Source organism: Malurus melanocephalus, unplaced genomic scaffold (assembly GCF_030028575.1).
Source record: "Malurus melanocephalus ecotype Western Australia unplaced genomic scaffold, MMel_1.1 scaffold_520, whole genome shotgun sequence".
Lineage (NCBI taxonomy): Eukaryota > Metazoa > Chordata > Aves > Passeriformes > Maluridae > Malurus > Malurus melanocephalus.
Window position 1 is genome coordinate 48,746 of NW_026623752.1, and position 25,203 is coordinate 73,948.

The following is a 25,203-nucleotide window of genomic DNA, read 5'->3' on the forward strand; positions in this document are numbered from 1 at the left end:
CACAAGGTGAGGCAGCTGAAGGCAGAGGAAGCTGCCAGCTGCAGCAGGGGCTGGGATCCTGACATGTATCACACTCTTGAGTAAAGAATGGAATTGCATTTCCTTCCCCTTTTAATCCTTTCTGGACAACACTTCTGCTATGTACTTTAACAGCTGAGGGCTGAAGGGATCCTTAGAAAACCTACCAAATGCTCCAGCTGTATTTTCAGAGCATTAGGACACAGTGAAAATAAATTTCTTTGCAAGTTTTCAGCACCAGACATGAAGTTTGTACTTGAGATACTTATATACATATACCACATATATGCAAAATTGTGTGCTTTGATTCCACTTGGGAATGTGGCAGTTGAAAGAAATCCTTAAATGACAGCAACATTCACTGCTCCAACCCAAACTCACAGTCAGCTATGCTAAACCTTGTGTTTGTCAAATCAGACTGAAGGAAGGGCTATAGGCAACTAAAATCAYATCCTTTAATCTGACTTCAATTTGATCACAACAATGCAGTGCTCCCCCAAACCAGGGCATCACCCTGCAGAGTTTTCCCTTCAATTTTGGCACAAGAGCCAAGAACAAGAGCTGCGTAAGCCCACAGATATGAGGCACTTGTACTTTTAAACAATATTCTGTTGAAAACACAGTGACTGGCTTTCCTGGTTTGTTTTTCAATTTTTCTCATCCTACGTCACTTCTGAATTAATCAAGTGGAACAAAATGCTCAAGTGTTTTTTATGGGAAAAAGAATAATGTCTGGAAATCAGGAGGGCTGGGACTGCAATGCTGTAACATTCAGAACACATGTCTTTTGCATGGCTGAAGGCAGATGACTTACGCACACCAAGCTGAACTCTCCCTTTAGATTTAAGAGCTAGAAGACCTTCTTGTCTTCAGTTTCTCTCATCCAGCTTTTGTGTTTTCTATCTCAAATTCCAACAATTACATTTATATCAATGAGAGATTACAGTGCTCATCTGATACCTCAGAACTCTTTTAAGAGTCTTTAGCAGTGCATTTGTGAGATATACGAAGTCTTTTGTGCCCTGATAAAAAATGTCCAAGCGRCCSTTRGTATTTCCAAACCTATTAGTCTAAYAACTTRGTAATGTTATCTGGAAAATGAAAAAGGAGAAGGTATGGAGTCATGAAATCCTTCCACAGTGTTAAGCAAGCACTTAAAACGGCGTAGGAAGTCTGTGCCCTATGAGAGTGAACAGGCTAYGAACAAGATTTTGAACAGCAAATCAGTATCAAATCACAGAAACTGCAGTATAGAACACTACAGCTTCACACCATTAGCCTGCCCATGGATACTACTGAAAAGAGAAATTAAGTAAGCCAGAACCAGCCTCTGCATATCACTGGACTCTTCAGTGGCCTCCTATATAGCTCCCATGCTGTAAGACAGGTCAGACACAACAGAGAGTGGAGCAGGAATCAATCTGACTGGAATTAGCAGGCAGCCTGATGAGAGGCACAGCAGGCTGCCCTGAAAGCAGGAAATGATGATCTAAGAAAAAAAAAAGGAAGAAAAAAAGGAAAAAAAAAAAAAGRAAAAAAAAAAAAAARMAAKTTTCCCTGTTAGGTTTTTGCTGTGCACCTCACCTGCTCTGGAAGTAGTTTGCTAGCTCTGACGCTTCATGGTTCAAGCTCCTCAGGTGAACGATTAAATTTCCAGAGTTGGTGAACATGGCGCCGCATGTTTTGCACTCGTAAATCCGAGGCTTGCGGATAATGTGCCGGGAAACCCGCATGTGGTGTTTATATTCCCCGAAGGAAGTGAAAGTGGCACTACATATCTGGCACCGGAAACAGCGTTTACCTTCGTGCTTCAGGCGATGCATCTTGAGMGAGTAAGCTCGGGTGAACTTTTTCCCACAGCGGTCACACTGAAATGGTTTAATGCCTGTGGAAGAGAGAGCGCAAAAACGTTCACCTTTTGGWATCAGAAGTCAGGGGTAAAATCCTTGCAGAGTTCTACAGCACAGGGACAGCAGTTGTACCTGTTTGAGGAAGAGATTCTCTGGTTAACTTTAAAAGGCAGAATAATGAGAGTGGAGCAGCACTTCCTCAGTTACAACCTCCAGCAAATCTCATCATTGTGACCTGTCCCGAGGGCTCCTTCCCCACGGTTTCAACTGAACACAAGCCCCCATGGATTAGAGCACGGTTAAAATCCCAAGGCACAGCCAACAAGGACCTGATGCTGCAGTCATCTCCAACGCCTTTGAACTCCTTTGATCTCAGGAGATTCTTGTGCCAGACTGGTTCCCAACAATGCAATTATCAGCCTACCCTTAATTGCAATGTTTTTTTCTGTCTGCTTTTGGCCTCCAAGAAGTGTTCTGGCAGGGGGACTGTGTGCACATGGATGTCCCTGTAATGCAGCAGGAATGGTGATAAAAGGGGGCAGTAGGAGCCTTTATATTGCGTGGGAACCTTGCTATACAAGAATTTTCAGCAACTTTGCATGACAGACAGCTCTCTAAGACARTTTAGCTTCATGCCTCTCATTTTTCTCTTGTATTATTTTAGAAATTCAGTTCCTAGCTAATTTTTAATTTCTTACCCTAAAACGTATGAGCTCTGCAACATGTTGCAGTGGCTGAGGGTGTAATCACATACAAACAGAACTATTGCAACGTAAAAGTCTGAGACTTCAAAACCTTCAGATTTAATAGCCTGAACTCCAGAAAGTGGGAAAATCCAAACACGAGGCTAAGAATCTGGAATATTGAGCTCTATTCATAATAGGGCTGTCAAGGAATAAAAAAGATTTTTTCAAAAGGCTGAATGTGCATCAGCCCTGGCTGTTAATTCCCCCAGTCTTTCACTCTGCTTTCCTTACTTTCAAAGCAGGAGGTGAACTTTTAATTGAGGGCTTTTAGAGAGAGAAAGCTGTAGTTAAGGTTACACTGAAACGCCCTGTTAAGCATGTGAAAACAAGTTAATAAAGTGGAATATGGTCTGGTGGAGCTCAAACTTTTCATGCTTTCCTRCTGTCCAAGGGCATCTATTTCCTCTGGTATTTTGAGGGAAATCTCTTTAGCCATTTTACTCATGTGAAAATACTTTCAACATTTACAAGCTYTGAGAGTTCTTTTGCATGTTAATTATTCTAAACCAGCTATTCAGATCTTTCCCAACTTCRCCCAGGGGTTGTCAGTTGACAGGCTGGCCAGAGATGTTTTGCTGTCAGATTTTAACAACAGCCTTGGGATCATTTCWCACCTGATATGCCCACAAAATTTGCTTTTTAAAGTATTAAATACATATCTGGTTACTTTGCTTGAAAGGACTCAACAAATCATTGCTGACAGTGAAAAAATTAGACCTTGGCAGTTGTGGCTGCTCTGTCCCAGGATGGTACAGCCTCTCTGTGTGGGTAACAGTCAGACTCAAACCAGGAGATGCTAAACCATGAATCTTAGTGCCCAAGTGCAATAACTCTTCAATATTTTCTTTATTCCTTCAAATATCAATGCTATTTACAGATAATGCTGACAACTCCTGAAAACACCAATAGCAACTAGTGTCAATAGCAAAGACACTGGGGAGGTCATGCTTGGTTAGAAATCAAAATCAATTTGGGGATCAAAGCCCAGAGAGGAGGCATTCACACAAACCTCTGTCTGCCTGTACTATCTACAGGAGCTAAATTGATTATCAAACTGATTCAGCTGTCCTGCAGTCCCTCCAGAAATTCGGAGATCCAAAGGCATACAACATTCTTCAATGCAAGGACAGACAGACAATATTTTCTTATGCCTGCAAGTCTCCTCTAAAACATAGCAGAGAATTGCAACATGGCAGAAGAAGAATTTCAATCCAGTTCTTTAGTGCAATAAAAGGGCCAAGTATACTTTATTTCATCTCAGATCTTTTTCAGGAAAATGACTTATCCTGATGAGTTCCAGGCAATCAGGTTTTTTTCAGTCCACACAAATGCTAATCATCCATGAACAGAACTATCAGTCAGACTCCAGGGATCAAAACAAGCATTCAGTGAGACAAACCTCTACCCAATCTTTCTGAAATCAACTCTCAAGCACTTGGCAGGTGAGCAAAAAACCTGCATTATTACAACTGCTGCACAGCGAGGCTCTGAATCAGGAATTGTGGGAAATGCAGTGGTTTTCTTACCTGAGTGGATAAGCATGTGTTGTTTTAGGTTCTGAATGCGAGTGAAGCGCACCCCGCACGTGGGACACTGAAAGGGTCTGTCGGGACCATTGGGGCTGGGCCTCTCTGTGCTGCTGGTGGAAGGAGCAATGTAGAGTTGGTAGGGATACTGAACGTTCTCCAGACTACAAAGGAAAAAGGCACTGATTTATAAACAAGCCAGAGAAATGAGGGAAGAAGGTGAAAATCTGAACCTTGAGCACTTTTGTGTGAGAAGAAGAGACTGCCCATGCCCCGTTTGTGCTGAAATCTCCATTTATTGTGGAAATCTCTGGGTCTGATCTGTACCTGAAGTCTTACAGTCTCTGACTCTGCATGTGAACAAACCCAGGGAATAAGCTCGGACTTTTGTTTCTTTGGGCAACAGGCCTAAGCACAACTGCAAACTGAACTTCATTTTCCAGGCATGGGCATTCTCTCAAGCATATCGATGACTTGCAATCACTAAACAGTCCCCGAGGAAGAGTTTAAAGAGCTGAGCAAATGAAAAGCAAAGGAGTATTTTGCAGCTTCACTGATATTTACAAATGAAATGAAARCCAATTAATTTTTCATCTCAATCCAAGTTCCATGAACAAATAGTAGTATCTACAATTGCTCATTTCTAAGTTTAAAATATTAATCTAATGAATCAATACTTGCGCCTTGTCTGATTCAAAGAGCTCCATRAGCACAGCTCCAGTGCTGTGTTTAAAAACCAGCACACAGACTGCAATAAGGAACAATTTAACTTTCAAAGTAATTTATTTTAAACTGACTAATTGCTCCTCCATAGCCTCTAGCTGCAAACTATTTAAAGGAATATAGTGCTCTAATCCAAGTCCTCTGGCAAGGAACTCGCTAAAGGACACAGTGAAAYGGGAACAAATCCTCTGGTACAAACATGGGAAAAACAGGATTTGCACTTACCTGGGGTTTCCCTTCCCTGAGCATTAAGATCTATATTTTTGGATGAAATGGCCATTTCAGCTGCTGAAAGATCAGACATCACTGGCAGCAGGGAACTGCTCTGACCCTGACTATGCATTCCATGGCCAGCACATTGCAACTTTAGCTGYACTAAACTGTAATGCCTGAAATGTTCAGAGAAATGATACAAAACTCTTCACAGTCAGAAAGTTTTCCTAACTGAGGAAATCMTTCTGCTGCTCTGCTTCCACCTCAAGCCCAGAGCTCTTCACAGTTATGGTGGATTTGGGGACTTCTAACATTCACACAAATTAAACATGCCCTTTGCACAAATACAYTTTCCTAGACATCATACAAAAATCCAGAGCAGATCAGCACAGGAGGGCAAGAACTAGGATCATCACTTTAAAATTAACACTTAAACTGTCTTTACTCTGGAAAAGGATGTCACTGAGAACAAGGGGTATCTGAATTTTGAGTGCAGAATTATCAGCAGCAAAATTTCCAGCTGTAAAATTTATCTGGAGAGAGAGCACCAGGTGTCTCTTGACAGACATAAGATTAAAGAGTTTCYTATAGGAGCTCAGTATCACTCAGTCTGTAAAACCCATAAGGATTTCTGATMTCACATGGCAATTGAGTAAGATTTGCTCTAAAGAAGAAATTTTATTGTCCTTCACTTTTTACACACTGTAGGGTCCCAGAGCTGTGGAAAACAGAGATGCTGACTGACTAGTTGATCTGTGATAAAGTGAATATTCGCATGAGCAAAGTCACTAGCTCAAGTCCTAGGCTGGGCAGAATGGAGCTCTTTGCCATTTTGGGGCCTAAAAATGCCAGCTAAGTGTTTTTGAAATAAGTGAGGATATTTTAAACATAGGTTCTGATTTTTCTAACCAAATTCCTGACCAACTTKGGCACTCCACTTCCTTTTTTACACATTTAGTGTGCTCAAACAAGAGTACATTTGGTTTTTGTGACAACAAAGAATTTCATCTTCTACTGACATGTTCCATAGGTCCTTCCTCCCTGGTTCCTGCATTGTGAGGAGGCACAAGTGCATTGAGCTCCTTGGAGCTTTCTCAGGAGACACTCAAAGTAGGGCAGGAATCAGGAGCCAGAGCTTTCCTTTTGTTTGCAGCTTTCTCAGGCTTGCTCACCCCCCACGCCTGTGCTGGTGCCACCTCCTGTGCCACTGAAGGAGAAGMRCTGTGGGCACAGCTCCATGGAARAAATTTAAAATRAAGWTTTTTTAATGTATAAATCTTTCATGGTGAGGAGGGCTGATTAAAGCAGATCCAAAGGGAATCATGAGGCTCTCCAGCTATCAGTGAGTGCCTTGTCTTTTCCCAGGCTCACACTGCCAGCAGGGTGAAATACCTATTTGGTGAGATAACTTAGCAYGATGAAGAGATTATTTTTGAAACACTACTAGATTTTTCTCTCCCCTGCTCCTTTTCCCTCCCATCTACTCAATTTCCCATGACTTGCAATTTGGGATCAACGTGGCATTTAACAATTGAGATTTGTCTGACATCTCCAAGACTTTCTGTACCAGCTACATAAAGAGAGAGGTTTCAAATGTTTTCCCTACAATATCCTTCTTGCAATTTTTTCTTCTTTTCACCCTGAAATTTATATGTATTTAACTATGTGGAACTAAACTCTGACAAACTGGAATGCCAAAATGCTCAGTGAACATAGAAATGTTCTCTATTTGCAAATAACAATTATTTTAGCAAAGTGGAGGTTCTCATTCTATTGGATCAGAGCGACCTTTTRTAACTTTTATAACTGAGCAACTCCTTTTTTAAGTGTAGCCATGAACTGATCCAGACATCAATTGTTAAAGCAGCCAAAATTATGGATTTGTGTTAGAAAAGTCTGTAACAATCCAAATATCAGACAGAGAATAGATTAGACTTCCGTGTGGAACAGTAATTTTAATACTTAACAGACTCCTGTGTGCCCATTAAGCTGACAACAATTACATGTGACCTACTGTTTATGAAACACTGATTATGGGGAAGGCCAAATTAATGATGTTAATTATTTAAGACAGAAACTCAAGAGATAAGTCATCTTAGTTTTTGAAATTTTTATGATTTCATGGGACATGGATGTAATACTGAGAGACCTTTAGAGGGACRAAAGTGTTTTGTTTTAAAAATAGAAATGTAAAATATACTTACTACAACAGACATTTTTCAGTATTAATTTGCATTGGGCACATACAAATGATTTTGACATTTTGAGAATTTATTACTAAAGAAATGTACAAAATGGACTTAACAGTGCACGAAACACCTAAAAAGTTYGGGAGGGAAATTTTCTCCATCTGTACAATGTATTGATAGTGTTTTTCTGACTCAGCTGAGAAACATGTTTTATTTTATTCAGAATTCTTACACACTCAAAATTGTGTGCCCAAATTGCTGCACAATGAATGACAGGCCATATTTATTTGCTGCTGAGCCCATCCCATGCTTGAAATGGGAATTTAAGTCATGCCTGAAGGGCTGTCACAGTGTATTTGAACACCTTTGTCCCACCCTCACAAGGCAAATACACACACACACCTGAAAGGAAACTGCTTAGGTCTTGGAAGCACCATTTTACACATTTAACTGGTTCTTGGAATAAGAACATTCTTAACACTTTCATTTGAATTTATAAAAGAARTCACTAGGTAGAAAATTTTAGTTCTGGAGTCCAAAATTCCCRTAACTCTTGGTTCACTTATAGCTATGTAAACAAGGTGCAAATTCTAGTTCATTTTGCTGATACTTCTGTCACTCTGAGACTAGTTATTTTCAAACTTGGGCATAAACGAAGGTAAATATTCTTTCCTTCTCTGCATGGAAGAGATCTTTTACTGGGAATTTTCAGTGTGTTTAAAGAATTTGTTATTTTTTGAATTTTCTATTTAGTTTGTGCTGAAGCTCTGCTGTTTTATAGGAAATCTCTGAAATAATCCACTACTGAAAATATGTGTGCCACCTGACTTCAAAATTATAGGTTTAAAAGCCTGGATTAGTTCTAGTGCAACATGTGCTCCTACTATCAATTCAGCTCTTAAGTGCTGGCTGTTATTTTTATACTTAGGTTTGTTAGCAGATAGCTCAAATCTTCCATGTCATCCAAAAAATCTTATCTAAACAGTTATTTTSCCTTTTTAATCCTTCAATGGGACAGATTTTAGATGGCGATGACAGGAAAGATTTTATGAGCTATGAAAATGCAGTTCTTGGTTATGATCTCTATAGGGAGCTTCTCTTGATACAATTTCTGGAATAATTTCCAAAGGTTCACATTTCTTCCTCAGACCCACTTGTCTCACAAACCCCTGCAAAAACCAGTTTGGCAAAAAGTGCTCAGAGAGGGAATAGCTAAGAACTAGAAGTCAAAGCAGTGTGTGCCCCTCTGTGTGCCATGTGCAGGTACCTCACTTGGCTCCAACAGAACTACGATGTCTCTTTGACCAAACAGACCTGATTTAGTTTGGTTTTCTCTGCCAGCCTTCCCTTATAAGGGATTCCCTTCATAAATCACTCAGTTCAGCACAGCAAAAGCCTGTTAAATATTTACAGCAAGTGCTATGCAGCATCTTGGTAAGGAGCTAGAGGCAGAAAGTTTGGGAGAAGAGATTTAAGGCTGCTCTGCCTGTTTTGTGGCTTGCGAGGTCTGGTGGAGTCAAAGCCAGGTCCTTCTTTTCTSTTTGTTTCAGTTTTGCTTTTGGGGCTGCACATCAGCTTTTGCATGCATGCTTCACATAGAGGTTTAATTAAAATTTATTAATAAAGAGCAATGATGAAGAAACAGCAAAAACACAACTATCTTTCTTCACCAGTGCTGCCTGGAATTAGATAGGAAATAAAAAGCAACGAGTAAGCAGATTCTGACTTTCATCATCTACATTCTTCTAAAGCATCTGCCCCTCCAGGCACTGATTGTACTTTGATCAACACATAGAACCAGATGTAGAAACAGCTAAACATTCTGGGATTAAGGYTGGGGAGGTTAATTACAGCACAGCACTTGCTGCAGAACACTTTGCACACCAGGTTGGTACATACCGATCATCATCGTCTGCATGAGCGTTAGTGCCAGAGGTGCTTTGGAGTGTGGGCAATCCYTCTGTAACCCCCTCATCTATAGAGCCTAGGCAAAGAAAAAAAGGCAATTTAATGCAAATAACTGTTCAAGAAGGGTTGGGGGGCAGGTAAATACACATCAAGCTTGCTTTCCCAAATCTCTGATACAGTTGCTGCTTCCTGGGTGATAAAGATAATGAAAGTGCCTTGGGAAACTCATTTAGAACACCCASAAGCAACTTGTTTCAAATCAACTTCTCTGAAAGATTATCCAGTAAATTGACAACTCAGTAAAGGGTACATATTTGGTACACCTAGAAAATGGAAATGTTAAATACAGTCAGTTTTCAGAACACATCCAGTACAAGCCCTAAAAGCAGAAATGTAACATTCACCTAAAGGGACTATTTCGTCAACTTTTCAAGACTTCCTGAGCAATAGTGAGTTCAAACCTGCTACACTAAATGGCTTCTGTGCTCTGAATCTTCCATAAAYATATGAATTGATAATGCCTTCGGTTATTGATATGCTGCTGAGACAGGAAGAGCCCTCTGAAAAATCAGAAATGCAATAGAAAAGAGACCAAACATCTGTTTGTTAGAGAATTTACAAACAGAACCACTCCAGAGCTCTGCTCAGTGTACCAACATTGGGGCAAATGTAGTTCAAGGGGCTTGGGGAGCAGAATCCAGTGGCAATGCAGCACTAAAACAAAAGCACACCTTCATTCACTGGTGTGGTTGTTGCCATCATCACTGGAGTTTGGTCAAGCAGCCTCGGGATCTTCCCCACTGAATCCAAGGGAGTTGAGGACAGATGGGGAAGGAGATTTCTCTCCCTGCACCCTGAGAACAAGCAAAGTGTAGGATGGTGCTACAAGTTGCTCTTGCTGCTGTGGTAAAATAATTCTGCTTTCTAAGAGAGGGGTACGTGAGCAACCTGAATTTGGGAACCCTACAGCTCACTGGGTGTACACTGGCAAATGTCAGACAAAACAGCAAACCAAAGGAATGAAGACATGAAAAGTGAAGCAGAAAATGTGCATATTCTGTCAAAAAGAATGAGAGATCTTTCCTGAAGTGAAAGATTCTTGTCTCAATGAGATGCCATGTTATGGGRCCAGTGACAAGAGGAAAATTGCATCTCTGGCAGCTTCACAATTAGTAAAATCAAAATTTTTGATTTTGTTAAGACGTAACAAACTATACTTGGGAAATGCATCAACTGAGCAATCAATAAAGTTACAAAAGTCAATCCCATTTTGATTTATCCTTCTTTCTCATGAAATACTTAAATGAAAGTCTACTGAAAAATCAACCCAACTGCTGTTAGGTTTGATTTCATGCCTTCACCTCTCAAATGGCAAAAGTGCTAATGAGTTATGAGAGTATCTTCTCAGACACAGCTGTTTTGTGACCATAATGATTTCTTTATCAAGTCCCTGCTCCATGTCTCCTTCCAYATTACAAAGGGCTTCCAAATATAATAAATTGCAAATGAACAATGCTTAAATTTCCCAAAGAGTGAATAAGAGCTTTTTGCAWTATCAGAGAGAGAGGYGAGAATGCTTTTATAAATGCACTAWAAAWYACTGAGATAAATATRTGCAATCATATGAGGAAAATAYGTTCAGGGAAGAAAAAGCTGTACTTTAACATATCTTGCWGCCTCCATTTATTATTCTCACCTTACTCCATAAAGTAATGCATCCTTGGGAGGTAAAAAGCACTTCCTAACTACAAAGTATGCTGTATCATAACTGTGCTAAAAAACAAGAACACTGCTTCCCTTTATAGCAAAACATGAAAAAACATTCTGAGGATGGTTATTATGCCGAGACCACTAAATATTAATTCAAACGTATTCAAAGACAAAGAGCAGATTTGTACTTTAAAGATTTTGCCCTGGCACGTTTTTCTTCTTTTTGCAGCTGTTTAAAGGCAGAACATGCTGTACTAACATCAATGACAGATATTCAAGTTTAAAAAGTACAATCATGAAGCCTGAGATTCTTTATCCCATGTACACAAAACTACTCACCTGTAGCCTGGAGTTTACACYCAATTTGTTCCTTTAAGCTGCTTTGGTGTGATATTTATTTATAGACTTATTATATATGTCACTTGATATGCTATTTTTAACTTTCCCTAATCATTATTGCTATTTGTTCTGTTTTGTCTGTGATGACATAAATACATTGATGAAATAATTTGCATCTCTTATCACATGGCCCTGGCAAAGTCTTTCAGTTCTGACAATGATGAGTTAAAAACTGAATCAAACAAAAYCTGATTTTGAACAAGGACTACTCTTCCTGGTGACTCCTCAGCAAACAAATAGTTTCTTTTAGTTTTTAATTTATTCACTATTTTGGCAAACTACATTTAAAGATTTATAGTTAAACTATCAGATATTAAGTCTGTTCCTCAGCAAAGGCAAACATCCTTGTCTCCAATAATTAAAACATTTTCATTTGGAAAAAGCATTACAATCTAAAATATCAACATGTGAGCTATACAAACTGGAGAMAAATCCAACAGCAAAGGATGGCGCAAATGGGAAATATTTTAACTCCTTTTTAGTGAGTATTACCTGAAGAGTTTGACACTGACTGTAAATTGCTATTCTGGAAAGCCAGCCTGATTTCACTTTCTTCAGAGAAGGCACAGTGTTGCACCGACCAAACCAAACAAATAATTCACATTATCAGGCTACAGCTATTTACTTTGTTGTAATGTATWTATTTAATTAACTGGGGCAGCCTTGCATGTACACATTATTTGAATGAAGCAGAGCACTACATTTGCCATTCTTCTGGTCTTCAAACAGAACAGGCTTTATTAAAAATCTTTCAGTAAACAAACTCTGCKGAGCACAGGTCAAGCCACTTGAGAGTAAAATAGCTGACTTGGGCAAAATTTTGATAATTAAACTAGAAATATTGCAAAACCTCTATCTTCTGATTTACTAAAAGCCATTCAATGCATTCTGCACAGAGGAAAAGACGGATTGTTCCAGTAACCTTTAAGTATTAGCTCTTAATAAAGAACAGCCTGCTATAAGAACCCAATCTGGTTTCAAATTGTCTTTCATGGAAAAAAGATTTCTCTCAGCAACCAACAGCATTTGAAGAAGCAACYTGAGAATCAAATCCCACAGAAATGGAAAGATTCTCAATATTATGACTGTGTGGTTTTATTTTTGTCTGGGGCATTAAGATGACAGTGTTTCACCACTTATTTTGCAAATCCTCTTACAAAGGCTCTCTGTCACGATTATACAAGATCTGATGTCTGATGCAAAGTACTATTCTAACCCTTTGTGGCTACAGGCACAAGCCTTTCAAATCTGCTGCTGCAGCTCAGCTGAAATTGTGCCTTTTGACACTAATGAAAGCAGAATTAAGTTTCCCCAGTCAGGCAASTCGAGGTAAAAAGGAGTTATCAACCTCTGCTGAATAGAGAGGGTACCACAGGCTTACCAATCTCMGCTGTCTTCTGTGAAGTTATTTAAAGAACTCCAGGTTTATGTGTAACATTTCATAAATCAGGGGGGAAAAAAAGGAGTTTGACAAAAGTAAAGCATGAAAACCAATGAGGCAGATTTCTTCCAATAACATCACCAGTGCTCACATGCCTGCTGTTATACGTAACCCCAGAAAAAAGTCGTACCTATAGATGAAGACTGAGGGCTGATCAGGAGATCTTCCTGCACTTGCTCACTCCCTGGGACCGTCTGCTGGTCACTCAGGGAGCTCTGGGATGCGCTCACAGGCTGTGACACCTCCTCGTGCACCTCCTCATCACTCAGCCTTTCTACCTTGACACGCACATCTTCCTCGATCACCAGTGGAGAACTGGCTTTTGTGCTCTCACAAGTCACATAATCGGCCATTCTCCTGTTGGACTCRGAGGGCCCAGGCATTTCCAAAGTCCGAGAGTTCTCTGCCTGCTTCACCTTTTCYGACTGAAGTCTTCGATCAATTCCAAAAGGAAAAGTCCAGGGAAAAGCTAAGGATGAGTCCACGGGCTGATTTCTGGACTCTGGGTAGGAAGTTGAAGGATTGAGCACTTGGGGGGAACTGGTTTGTGTGTTACACTTGAGGGGGCTCTCAGGAGACATAACGATGTAGCTTTTCCGCTTTCTCCGAGACTCCCGGCACACGGGAATGGTTCTTTCCACTACACTGCACTCTGAYGAGACAGGAGAAAGGCTGCCATCTCGGGAGGTGAAATTGCAGTTTGCACTGTTCTCCTGCCCTGCATCCAGCACCTTCTCCTGCTGGCTGTTGGGTGTATTCCATAAAATGCTGGATTTCATGAATTCCGAGCAYGTGCTGGCCACGCTGAACATCTGCATGTAGCTGGCTGCAGCCAGCACATCGATAATGTTTTCTGTGTTGATGGATAGCGTTGCTGTGTAAGCRTATTCCAGGAGAGGGATGAAGCCTGTCACTGTCACATGGTGCAGGTCTAACACGCTCTTGCCCTCGTCCTCTGCTTGGCCAACGAGTTTGGAGCGGAAGAAGTCACTGCAGGCTGCCAGAACCACCTTGTGTGCCCTGAAGATCTTGTCCTGGACACGGATGGTGATATCACAGAAGTGGCCGTCATTCCGGAGCATGTTCAGCTTCCCCAGCATCTCCTGACTGTGAGCAGGGGAGTTATGAGTGAATGTTTTAACACCCATTTTTAGATGGTTTTCTTAGCGTTCTTCCCACATACGACAGATCAAAGGTATCCTGAAATAAAGAGGAAAACTGTCATTTTCATCTCTGAAAGCAAAAGTCAAGTGGATTCATGATTATAAGGCTCTGYATGAAGAAAACTCATCTGAATTCTCTAAGGCCAGGTTCTTCTAGGATCCAGACTGTGCAAGGGACTAACTCTACAGAAATGCAATTACTTACTTGTATTTTTCATAATCACAGATTAAATTATTTGCAATCTATCCCATCATCTTCCATACATCTACGTATCTATACTTCCCTATACATATAGGGGTATCTCTCTCTTTCCCAACTCCTGCTACTGCCTGCTCAAAACCAAATTCCCAATACAGTTCAAAAAAATGTTTGTAATATTAAAAATAAAGCATTTTTAAAACTATTATCTGTGTAGAAAGTAGTTTCCTGAGCCCAGAAAACTATGGTTCACGGTTCTTAAACCTGACAGACTACTGAATGTTTCTTTTAAGCAGAAAAGTTGCCAGCTTGAGTCAGCAACAAGGATGCTTGAGTAAGCAAATCTTCCAGGGAAGGTATTTAATACCAGAAAAGCTTTAGAGAAACTACAGCATGAATTTTCAGAGGTCAGAGTTCAAACTAGTAACCATAAAACAACAGTTGCCAATAGTTCTGATTTCCTGCTGTAGTGCAGGTATTGATGACCTAAAGCTGATTTTAATAACTAGTTTTAGACTAGGATGAGAAGTTATTGAAAATTCCTTCAAAAACACAATGCATTATAAACCTCAAAGGAAAGTTTAGGTTAAAATCAAATAAACATAAAAGGATTTTATATACGTGATAAATACAACAAGGAGGGCAACTTCTTTCCTCTGACAAACACAAACCTGCCCTCTTGGGGACCAGTTCTCTCTGTGTGGGAGCAAATGCATGTGTTTTGTGCAAGGTCCTGATGAGAATGGGAGATCCAGGGGTCAGACACCCCAAAAAATTTCAGAAATATTTCACTGTAAAGGGAACATAAATCACTGTTTCACTTCCTTAAGCCCCTTCCAAGTTTCCATGGAAGTTTTATGTGTTGTACATGCCTCACACAATTAACATGATATCGAATTATCTTATCTCACTGGTTAAACATCAACATCATCATTGGATTTGATTAGTTCCTGGAGTGAGCCAGCTTCTGCACATCATCCTTCTTTCCCTTCCACGTGAAAAAACATACCRTGCTTGCAAATGGCTCCTGTGGAGCTTCACAGATACAAAGAGCAACTGCAACTGTGGAACAAYTTCCCCCAAATCTGACATATTGAAATGGCAGCTGTCACAGCCCACCTGGTTCTACAGRCATTTACATTTGGCTGCTTCTTGTTCCTGGGTTTTCACTTTTGATACTTAAATCCTTGCAGACAGAGCAAAGCTAACCATTCAAGTGAACAGATTAACTAACACTTGATAATATATATAAAGTCTGGTGGAAACYGTAAGGGCCTTTTTGGGTTTAAAAATGAAATTTCACACCAGTGCARAGGAAGAAGTTAAGCACAAGCAAAACAWTCCCTTCACTGAAAGAAAAAGAAYCGACCTCAAGAGGCATCTGATAATCCAGATTTTGTTCTTCAGCAAGAATCAAASGAAAAGCCTATTTCATTGATCTCAGACCAAAACACTACAGCAAAATGTTGTAACAGCATATTCAAAAATGGCCTTTGGATACCCTTCCTTCTGAAATCCCTGTCACTGCAGCTGTTCCTTGGCACATCAGAAGTACTTCTGTTCAGCAACTTGTACAAAAACAATGCATTCACAAAGACTAATGGCCATGGAATAATTTGGTATTTAGAAATAGTACCAATATATCATTATAAATAGGGAGAACAATCTAAGAGCAATTCTCCCAGTTCCAACAGGCCCAAAAGACAAGGTCATTTTCCTCTCTATTCTTCTGAAAAAGCAATGCTCATCCCTCCAGTCCCAAAGTGAGAGCCCAATTCTGCTACCCTGCTCTAAACCATTCCTTGTCCTGCTCCCCCCTTCCTGCCRCCTCTCCCCTCTTCTGGCTTCCTTTCCCCTTCTCCTTTCATCTTTTGCTTCCTTGACCTTGATCTGGTTACAGAATTTAAAATAAAATAGCGGAAGTCASTGATGTGCAATAAATTGATTTAAATTTATTACAGCAGCAGTGTTCCTGCCACAAATGTGGGATATTGCTCCGTTAAATCACTTCTGTAAAATGACTTTCACCCTCATTGCACTGACACCTCYGTTCAAACAAGTGGCTCCTACCCASRSCTCAGTGAGAACAAGGAGCATGCACACACATGGTATTTTCAGGAAAATCCAAAGGGTTGGGCTGAGGAGCGGGAACAATATCAGTTCCTTACAGTTAATGACGTAGTGAAAACATCAAATATTTTTAGAAGGTAATTTAAACAATATGAAAATATTTTCCACATGAAAAGATGAGCACACTAAAGYACAGCCAGGTTATACAATGGTTCAATTCTCTCTCTAATCTTTCAGGGGCACAAGGCACTTTTASAGCTGCACTCAATCCACAGTGACCTAAGAGGGTAAAGGGCTGCAACATYACAGCTTCACCCCGAGTCCATCACCTCTGTATCATCACCATTTCAAACTAACACTTTGTCATGTCTCATTTCCCATTATCAGGCAGTCCCTGCCAGCACCTCTTGGACCATAAGGTGCAGGTTGCCACATCCACAGCAATTCCAGAACCAGAAACCARAACTAAATATACCCACGCCCTTGGGAATGCTGGGGTGGGAATCAAGGTGCACGCCTAAACTAAGTGGTAAGTGGGCTGGAGCTGGAAAAGTTGTTAATTTTGGAGCCACAAACCATCAGGGATTCTCTAAGCAGGGACCAGGGATGGTGTCACAGAGAGGGTGGCTTTTCCCTCCCAGTTGCTGAAAGCAGAGCTCCTTCTCCCAATCCCCAGACACACACTTGAGCCCTGGCCCACGACACATTTCAAACCTCTAGAGCAACAATGAAATTCAAAGATGCTTTCACAAGTTTTAAAAATATTCACAGTGGGGCTCTTCAGTCCATATTTAACAGGGTGTATTTAACTTTGCCGCAGACATTTACAGTTTGAGAGAATGGCTTTTCCAGCATGCATTCCTGTCCTGGAAACACGTGAGGAATCATCACCACAGCACAGACCCCTGAACAAAGTGAGAATTCAAATGGGCACCTCAGGGCTTCCACAGCAAGGACAACTTTGTCCACTATGAGCCAAAAGCAGTCTGAAGGGAAGCACTACTGTACCAACGATTTTGTACAATTAGTTGTTGAAAATCAGTTGGGKTTTTTTTTTTCACTCCTAGRAGCACTAATGAAAACTTGACCTTTAAGCAGTTTGGAGTAACTCAGCTCATTCTCAGTGTTTCAAGGCTACTGAAATGCAAGCTCTAGCAACACACATAYACTGGTTTGGAATTAAACAGGTGTCAAGTTTCTGAGCTTAGAGACAGCRAAGATGAAACTGTACACTGAAAGTGTAATGTTATAATGTAATGAAACTGTAAATGGAAAAGAAATTATAACAGAATTGAAAATACCACTTATGTGATCTCTCTACTTCTATGTACACACAATTTAGCTACTTTTTCACCTGCTGCCTAATGTTATGGCTAAAATTATTGGGCTTGAAACACAGTATCTATAATTATCTCTTGGAAGAGTCAGTAAATCAAACTCACAAAGCTGTTTGCATTCAGTTTCTCACTTAGTCACGTAATTTCAAAACAAAAGTAATTTTTAGCACCACAAAACTACYACCCACCTTTAACTGCTGTATCCTGACCATGGCAGCTTACAGCATGAAAACAMCAACTTTTTCTGAATACAGAAACCAACACACTTCATAACACTTCGTAGCCACATAAGGTCTCAAAGAGATTAGAAAATTCCCACCCTGGTGCTCACCAATCCCTCAGATACATTCATCCAATTGTGAGCCCATGATGTACATCAGATCACTAGTTGGCTTATTATTATTTATTTTTAATGCAGATCACTCCTTGGGCACTGGTTAGAGCACCAACCCATCAACACCAGCCGTCCAAACAGATAAATCTTCCACAGGGATAAACATGTGAACTGAATCATTTTATCTCTCTCATCTTGCTGCAGTACACAGGTACCAGCATTCCTCACTCCCTCAAATTAACTGATTAGTATAATTAAGTTCATAGTTGAATCAGAACAACTGCTCTTAGTGTGTACTGAACTTCAGGTTGCTATTCCTATTTCTATCTAAACAGGCATCTGTTTCTCCAACAGCAGYTGACCTAATAAAAGGTACTATCTCCACCATAAATCTTGCCCTACTTCACTTCACAAAACTGCTGGCCAGAGCTACCACACCATTCTAGTTTCAAACCAATCAACAGCACTTTCTAAACTTTMTTTAAAGCCATATTTTAACTCAGGTCAGTAAACCTAGTTTGACCTCAACTCAGCACGGCCAAGCCTGACAGTATTCCTGTAAAAGAAAAGGCAAACACGAGGTTTCTGTGCTCAAAGTGACGTCAATGTGCAGCATTCACTTTGGTGCTCTGGAATCTCTGGAATGCAAACCTGTAACCTTTGGCTGCAGTGGGTGAGTGGACCAGGGAAATGACCCATTCTGGGAAGTATGCAAGGCTTGAGAACTTCMATTTCCTCCAGGACAGCAGATTCCCCACTGTGAGTGCACAAAGGAGCCASTGTTAAGGCAGCTCCTGCATAATCACCTTTACATTAAAGCTGAAACAGATGCCAGGCTCCAGCCTGTACTGGGAGTGAAGTGATGCCATATCCTGCAAAAAAATGGGAGCACTCAGTGCTGGGGCTGACTCGGTCCTTGTTGTCTCAGTTCAGGAACCAGACTGACTCCCCAAACCATTTCCCTGAAATATCCTGGGACACTGATACTGCTACTGTGTCCCTTCCCTCCCAGCTTCTCAGAAGAGGACAATTTCCAGCACTTTCTGTTTTAAAGGGTTTGGCGGTGTTTTGTTCTTGGGCAGGGCTCCCAGTCCTCTGGGAAGATCTCTGTCTGCCCAGCAGAGTGGCTGATGACAGCTAAGTAACTCCAGAGAACTCCACTTGGGAGCTGTAATGGAAGAGCAATTTCACCTCACAAAYAGAATGCTTGAAATACTACAACCACCTATTTATTGTTAGCAGTTAATACTCCCTTTCACAGCACAAAACATTATAAAGAGTGTGTTGTGTTKTTTTAATGTACTCCAGAAACATTGCATTTGACAAGACCATGTATTTTGCAAAGATTGGGTTTTGGCACACTGTGTTGACAAGTTCATGTGCCAGAGCTTTTGAGGCCACTGACTTCATGCACCATTAGTGTCACTCAGAGAGAGCATTTGCTGGGTACTCTGTACTCACCCCCCAGCCTGTTCCTTTGTTACACACTTCATTTTTTAACTTTTTTTTTTCTCAAGAACACTTTCCAATGATGCTATAGCAGCAAATTGTTCCACTGCTTCCTCTGAAAAACTCCTGGCAAAGAGACTTCCCAAATTCTAGAATTTAGATCTTCCTAAATTTTAGGAATAGCCCACCAAAAGAAGCTGCTGCTGAAGGTTGGCAGRCAGTACTCCAGAACTAGACTTCAGCTCCATGGAAGAAGACTAAAACCCTATCAGGAATCAGCCATAGCTCAAACTGATCATGTTCAATGTAAATAACCTACTTAATTATCAGAGGCTCTCAATGTTTATCACTCCCAGAAACTGCAYTGTGCCAATAAGCTCCTGTCATCCCCCAATTTTAAATGAATTTGTAAGCATTTAGGCAAAGTTCTCATGAGTGCTCCRAGAGCTGAGGTTTACAAAGTCAATGCACCAAGGCTGCATCTCATCACAAAAAATTGCTGAAAAAATTTGCACATCTGGAAATTATGAGCTGTGACAGGGCCCACCATCATTTTTGGTGACCACCAAGGTAAACATCTTTAGGACAGGAAAGAGGGAAGGGCAAAAGTACACAGTATTTCTTTACTGTAAGTCCTCCAACAGACCAGGAACAGTGTTTATCTGCAAAGGACAAGATGAAAAGCATCCAACAGCTCCTCTTCCAAAATAATGACTCAGGAAAAAGGCAGGCCCAGAGCGTCCATGAAATACATGCTTCCTATTCCTAACAGACCTCTTCAGTTTCCCCAAAATTAAATCCCATAATAATAGAAAACAAAAGCTTTAGCTGTACATGCCATAAGAAGAAAGCAGATGTGTGTGGCCATGGCAAAGCCCCAGCTCGCAGTTACAGCTCTGACTCACACTGTCACTGCTATCGAAAACATTAATCTTTCATGGGGATAGGAAAAAACTGACTCAGATCATGGAAAAATGCATTTGCATGATGCAAATCTAGTGGGTGCATTTTAATTGTTAGGGCTGGTGAAGGCATTGAGACAAGTAGTGGGGTGTCAAACCCATCAATTTACTCTACGAAACGGCTTTATTGTAAGTCGAGATGGTATGTCAGCTGCAACAGAACACTTCTGAAAGGATAAAATTAGAAAACATTTACATACACATTTTAAGGGAACAGTACCAACAGACTTTCCCCAAACACAAGAGCACAGATTATTTTAGACTGAACATCCAGACTTGCATGACTGGAACTTCAGCTGAGTATTGAATCCAAGAGCTGATACCTCTCCTCTTGGAGTGTCAAGGCTCCCAGCCACTTATCACCACTGCAATTTATCACTCATAACCAGCCACTGGTTTTGGCAACAATGCCTTAATCACTGTCAGCTTTTTGAAAGAAGTTAATCTAATTAATTTTTCAATGTATATTCCCATACAAGAGAGAGCAAAAAATTCTCCTATTTTGGCATTCTGTTTAAATTCTTACCAGCAGCAAGGTGTAAGATTTGGTCAGACACTGCACCATCCTTGCAATCCACTTCTACACCTTCCTGGTGTTTGATTTAACTTCCCTTGCCAAAAGATGGACAACACCTCAATATGTGCCTCTAGATCCTCCATGGTTTTGCAGAATTTTTGTATTTTTACACTATGAATATTCAACACAATATCTGCTGTTAAAGCAATACAGACCAAGAACAAATCAGAAACATTTGCTTAATTCCAAATATCTCAGTTGTCCTCGCTCAAAACTATAAAACTCCAAGAAAAGGTTTACAGTTTCCAAAGTGAGAGGATCAAAGTTTTCCTCATGTCACAAGACTGTCTTAGCATATAAAACTCAAAAAACCACCCAAAACTTCTACTGTAATGAAAAAGAGGTATATTTTTGTTTTAGAATATTAAAACCAACACAAAGCATATCACAGAGTTGTTGTTCCCATACTGTGAGGTCACAGCAAAGAAAAAGCTGAAAACCATTAATTAAACAATCACTGTTCTTCAGGATTTGCTGTTTCCACATTTAAGGGGAAGTGCAACATGTCGTAGGGATTTTTGTTTGTTTTCCTAACAAGTCATTTGCATGGAAATTAAGACGTTGGATGTAAAAATTCAGCAGTTGTGTTCTTCTGACAGTGTGAAAGGAGATATTAAAGACAGCCTGTGTGGGCTGATAGGAAGAAGATTTACAGCCTTGCAGAGGAGAGCCCAGCACATGGCAGAGGATAGAAATGTGTGCATCCAAACCAAGCCAAACCTCTTGATCACAGTGACTCCACAAACCTTCAAAAACTTCCCAGTGACGGAACAGAACAAGGCACAGAACTTACCTATTYGGGCTGATGCATCTTCCAGAGTGTTTTTGCAGAGTGCATCTGCYTGAAACGCCCAGGCATGTCCTGGAACTGAGAGAGGAACTCTCCCAACCCCTGCAGCTGGCAGAATTAAGCACTCATCTGCCTGACTGTAATAATTACAGATTCTGAGGCCACATTCATTAACTTCACCAGCAGCCACATACTTGCAGCAGGCTCTCTGCAGCTCTGGCTTGTCATTTCCTCAGGAAAATGACAATTCCAGATTTATTCTTGTCCCTCATATATGGCCTACAGGAAGGGACCTGCAAGACTTTCTCCCATCTGATCTCAAACTGGCAGGAGAGTTCAATCCTACTTCAATCCTTTCTTTTTAACTTTTACAGCAGGAATTGCACATCACTTATGACTCAGGTAAATGAGAGTTCAGGTTTCTGCAGCTGATGGGCTCACAGTTGGCATGAAGCAGGTCTAAAGCAGAAAACCAATACACAGATACATGGGGACATTACTAACTGCAGAAATRTCACAAGTCGCACATAGTGAAGCTTCAACTGCTAAATGCTCCTGTTGGCTTGAGGGCAATGAAAATTCACCCACACAGCACTGTAAATGGCCATGGCTGAGWGCAGACCCTTCTGACTGATGGGAAAAGCTGGGAGCTGACAACAGCTCATAATCCAAACGCTTGGGAATCACTGACAGCCAACCTGGAGCTCCGTACGTAGGCACTGGGTGTGCTGGATTAATACAGCAAGATTAAAGCATAGCTACAACTCCTAGCCCAGATAAAACTGGCAGATTAAAGGTCACCCTGTAGGTGTGCAAAACATGTTACCACTCCTTTCATTAGAAGGCAGTCTAAAAATGTTTCCATTAGAGCCTAGTGTGATTAAACACTGATACTTTAATTCTCAGGAAAAGGTGTCAATGCATCAGAAGAGGCACGACCGTTCAAAGTCTGCCTCTTTTCGTTGTACACACCTGCAAATAAGCTTGGTGACATTAGCACTATGATAATTTTTAGTCTCTCAAATGTTTTGTGGGCAAGTTCTGATTATTAAAAAATACAGAGATGTTCTCATCTCTCAAAGATACATGATTGCAGGTGTTTGCATATAACTGCAAAAATCCAGCCAAATGAAAACAAACTGAAGAAATAAAGAATGAAGAATAAGWAAACAAACAGAAATTGGGATGGCACCCGTGTTTACTACAGTTAAAGTAACTCAAAGTGAACTGATAACGTATTTTTCAGAAAAAAAAGGGAATGCCAGCCATGATGAGAATTTCATTGAATGTTTGACTAACATGACATATAGAGTTATTAGTGAAAACAAGGACATGAACAGACAAACAAGGTAAAGAGACAGCTGAAAGAAAGTAATTTATGTACTTGGAATAACAGATTAAAGAATTCACTCATTAAGTGTCATAAGAACCTATTTTAGCAAAGATTTCCAAGGCACTGGCTCAAAAAAACCTATCAAAAGGTTAAGTTGTATCATCAGCACAACACACAAAAACAAATGACTGAGAACTGGAGTCCAGGAACAGAACAAAGTTCATGGCAAATCCAACAGTGGGAATTTAACATCTGACGTGATACATTAGGGAGCTATAATGGACTTGAGTTAACTGGAAGCTAATGAGTTAAAAGTGATTTTGGAGTAAGATCTCTGTAACATTACATTAAATTAACACCTAAGTAAAAGAACACCAGCCTACTGCAATTCTGAATTTTTCACCAGGTATTTTTCAGTATCTATTTTAAACTCTTGAAAGATTCTCAAGAASGGGGTTTTGGTGTATTTTTCTTCTCTATGCAGTTGTCCCTTAATGTGTCTGTAAAATAAACTGTGCTTAGATCTTTTAGAGGATTTACTTTACCAGATGACATTTCAGCAAGGGACACGGTACCAGCGAGAAGTGAGTGCACTGAGCAGCACAACAGCTCTTAATCTCAGCATCTAATTAAAAGCAGAGATTACAATAATCAGGGCAGGACAGTAGTGCTTGCTGTATGTAGATCTGACACCACAGACTGTTTTTATGCAATAGTAAGATGTTGCTTGAGACCATTTACAGACAGAGAAAGAAGATATCTGTCCTTTTTTAAGACTCTCTACCTTTCTRGATCACTGAAGTTTGCTGGCTCCAAAAAATACTCTGAAATAAGATTTATCTGGGGAGAATTGTCTTGTTTTCCTCAACCATGACAGTTTTTTTGAGGTTTTTTAAGTTTTGGTGTGATCATTTGAAGTCATCTGTTTCAGAGAACAGAATGTTACCATTCACTACTTCAAAGGATCTAGATTTAACTTGTTGCCTTTTTGAAGCTGCAGTGTAGTGTAGAAAGTTTATGTGCCTAATATAGCTTTCACATGGTTGAATAAGCAAACCAGATAATGCTGCCTTCTCCAGCCTCTGGTGCTTTCAACTTTGCATTGCAGGAATCTCACATTAGCATTCCATATAACACATAAAAGCAAATTTTCTGACAGCACTTAAAACTGAGRCTCGTTTAACAATATGAGCAGCAACTGTGAAAAGGTCTTGTTCCACACTGAATTACCTTTATTCTCATAATAAAAATTAATGTGTGAACTTCACTAGAGAGAGTRTTTTGGGATATTTCACAGCAGATTCACTACCCTGTACTTTTGGTTTTTACTAGTTCTCAAAAAAAAACCACATGATCAAACTACTAAATGTGTCATCAACATATGAAACAAATCTTCATTGCCTTTTTTTTTTTTTTTTTGGTAGAATAAAAGCAACAAGTGAATTGAGTCCTCATCATATCCTTATGCAGGGAAGTGCCTCAGAATGTAATCAGATTATAGTGAACGGACTGATGTGTTACAGCCCTAAGGCACACATTCAAATTTAACCACGCTTTCCATGGCAGTGTTCACGCATAATTTTTATGTGATCTAAGTAACTTCTTTTTACTTTTGCTCCATGCAAATTCAGGCTAAATTTTCCCCAAATTTCTTAGTGAAAAAAAAAGCTGTTACATGACCATTTCCCACTCTGTGCAATAAAAAGTGAGGCTTCAGTTTTATACTCCTTAGTTTTTAACAGTACAAAAAATCCCAACTGAATATTAAATACTCCTAAGTACTGAAATTGCCAAAAAGTGTCCATATATTACTTTCATTTGCACGTGGCAGCAACCACAGCAACCTGCTAATTTAAACTAATTCCAGAAAGCTGATTTTTCTTATTTTACCATGGCTACCCACAGCATTTGAGCCTTCAYTTTCAGAAGATCTGCAAGCCTATCAACACAAACTTGGGAAAAATATACATGAAGAAGAGTACCCAAGCTAGCCTCCCAAATTAGTCTCCCAAAAATCTCCATGCCTGTTCTGGTGATGTTATGTGGAATAGCAGGAAAAATGGCACACCAAAGCAGTATGGCTTCAGATTTTCTTGGTAGCCCTACTTCAYTTGGTCCCTGAAAGAGTCAAAAAGACAAAAATAACAAAATCCCCCATCTGTGCTTCCCCACACATCTTTTCCTTCCTCCAAGGCAAAATCAGGGCCTATCTGGGTGCATGACATCAAAAGCAACAGAAATGCAGAGTCCCTCCTCTTCACTGTCC

At 40.2% G+C, this 25,203-nt stretch overlaps 1 protein-coding gene across 2 annotated transcripts in view; it reads right to left on the reverse strand.

Annotated features, from left to right (window-relative positions):
* ZBTB44 (zinc finger and BTB domain containing 44) overlaps positions 1 to 25,203 on the reverse strand; it is a 37,358-nt gene that overhangs the window by 5,658 nt on the left and 6,497 nt on the right. Inside the window, exons 2-5 of one of the 2 annotated variants that reach the window (XM_057381659.1) lie at positions 12,854 to 13,923; positions 9,165 to 9,249; positions 4,141 to 4,304; positions 1,603 to 1,903 (exon numbers count right to left, since the gene is read on the reverse strand). In XM_057381659.1, the coding sequence (XP_057237642.1) occupies positions 1,603 to 1,903; positions 4,141 to 4,304; positions 9,165 to 9,249; positions 12,854 to 13,871 (1,568 nt within the window). In that variant the 5' untranslated portion in view covers positions 13,872 to 13,923. The remainder of the gene's footprint in view (positions 1 to 1,602; positions 1,904 to 4,140; positions 4,305 to 9,164; positions 9,250 to 12,853; positions 13,924 to 25,203) is intronic. The other variant, XM_057381660.1, reaches the window with a different exon arrangement.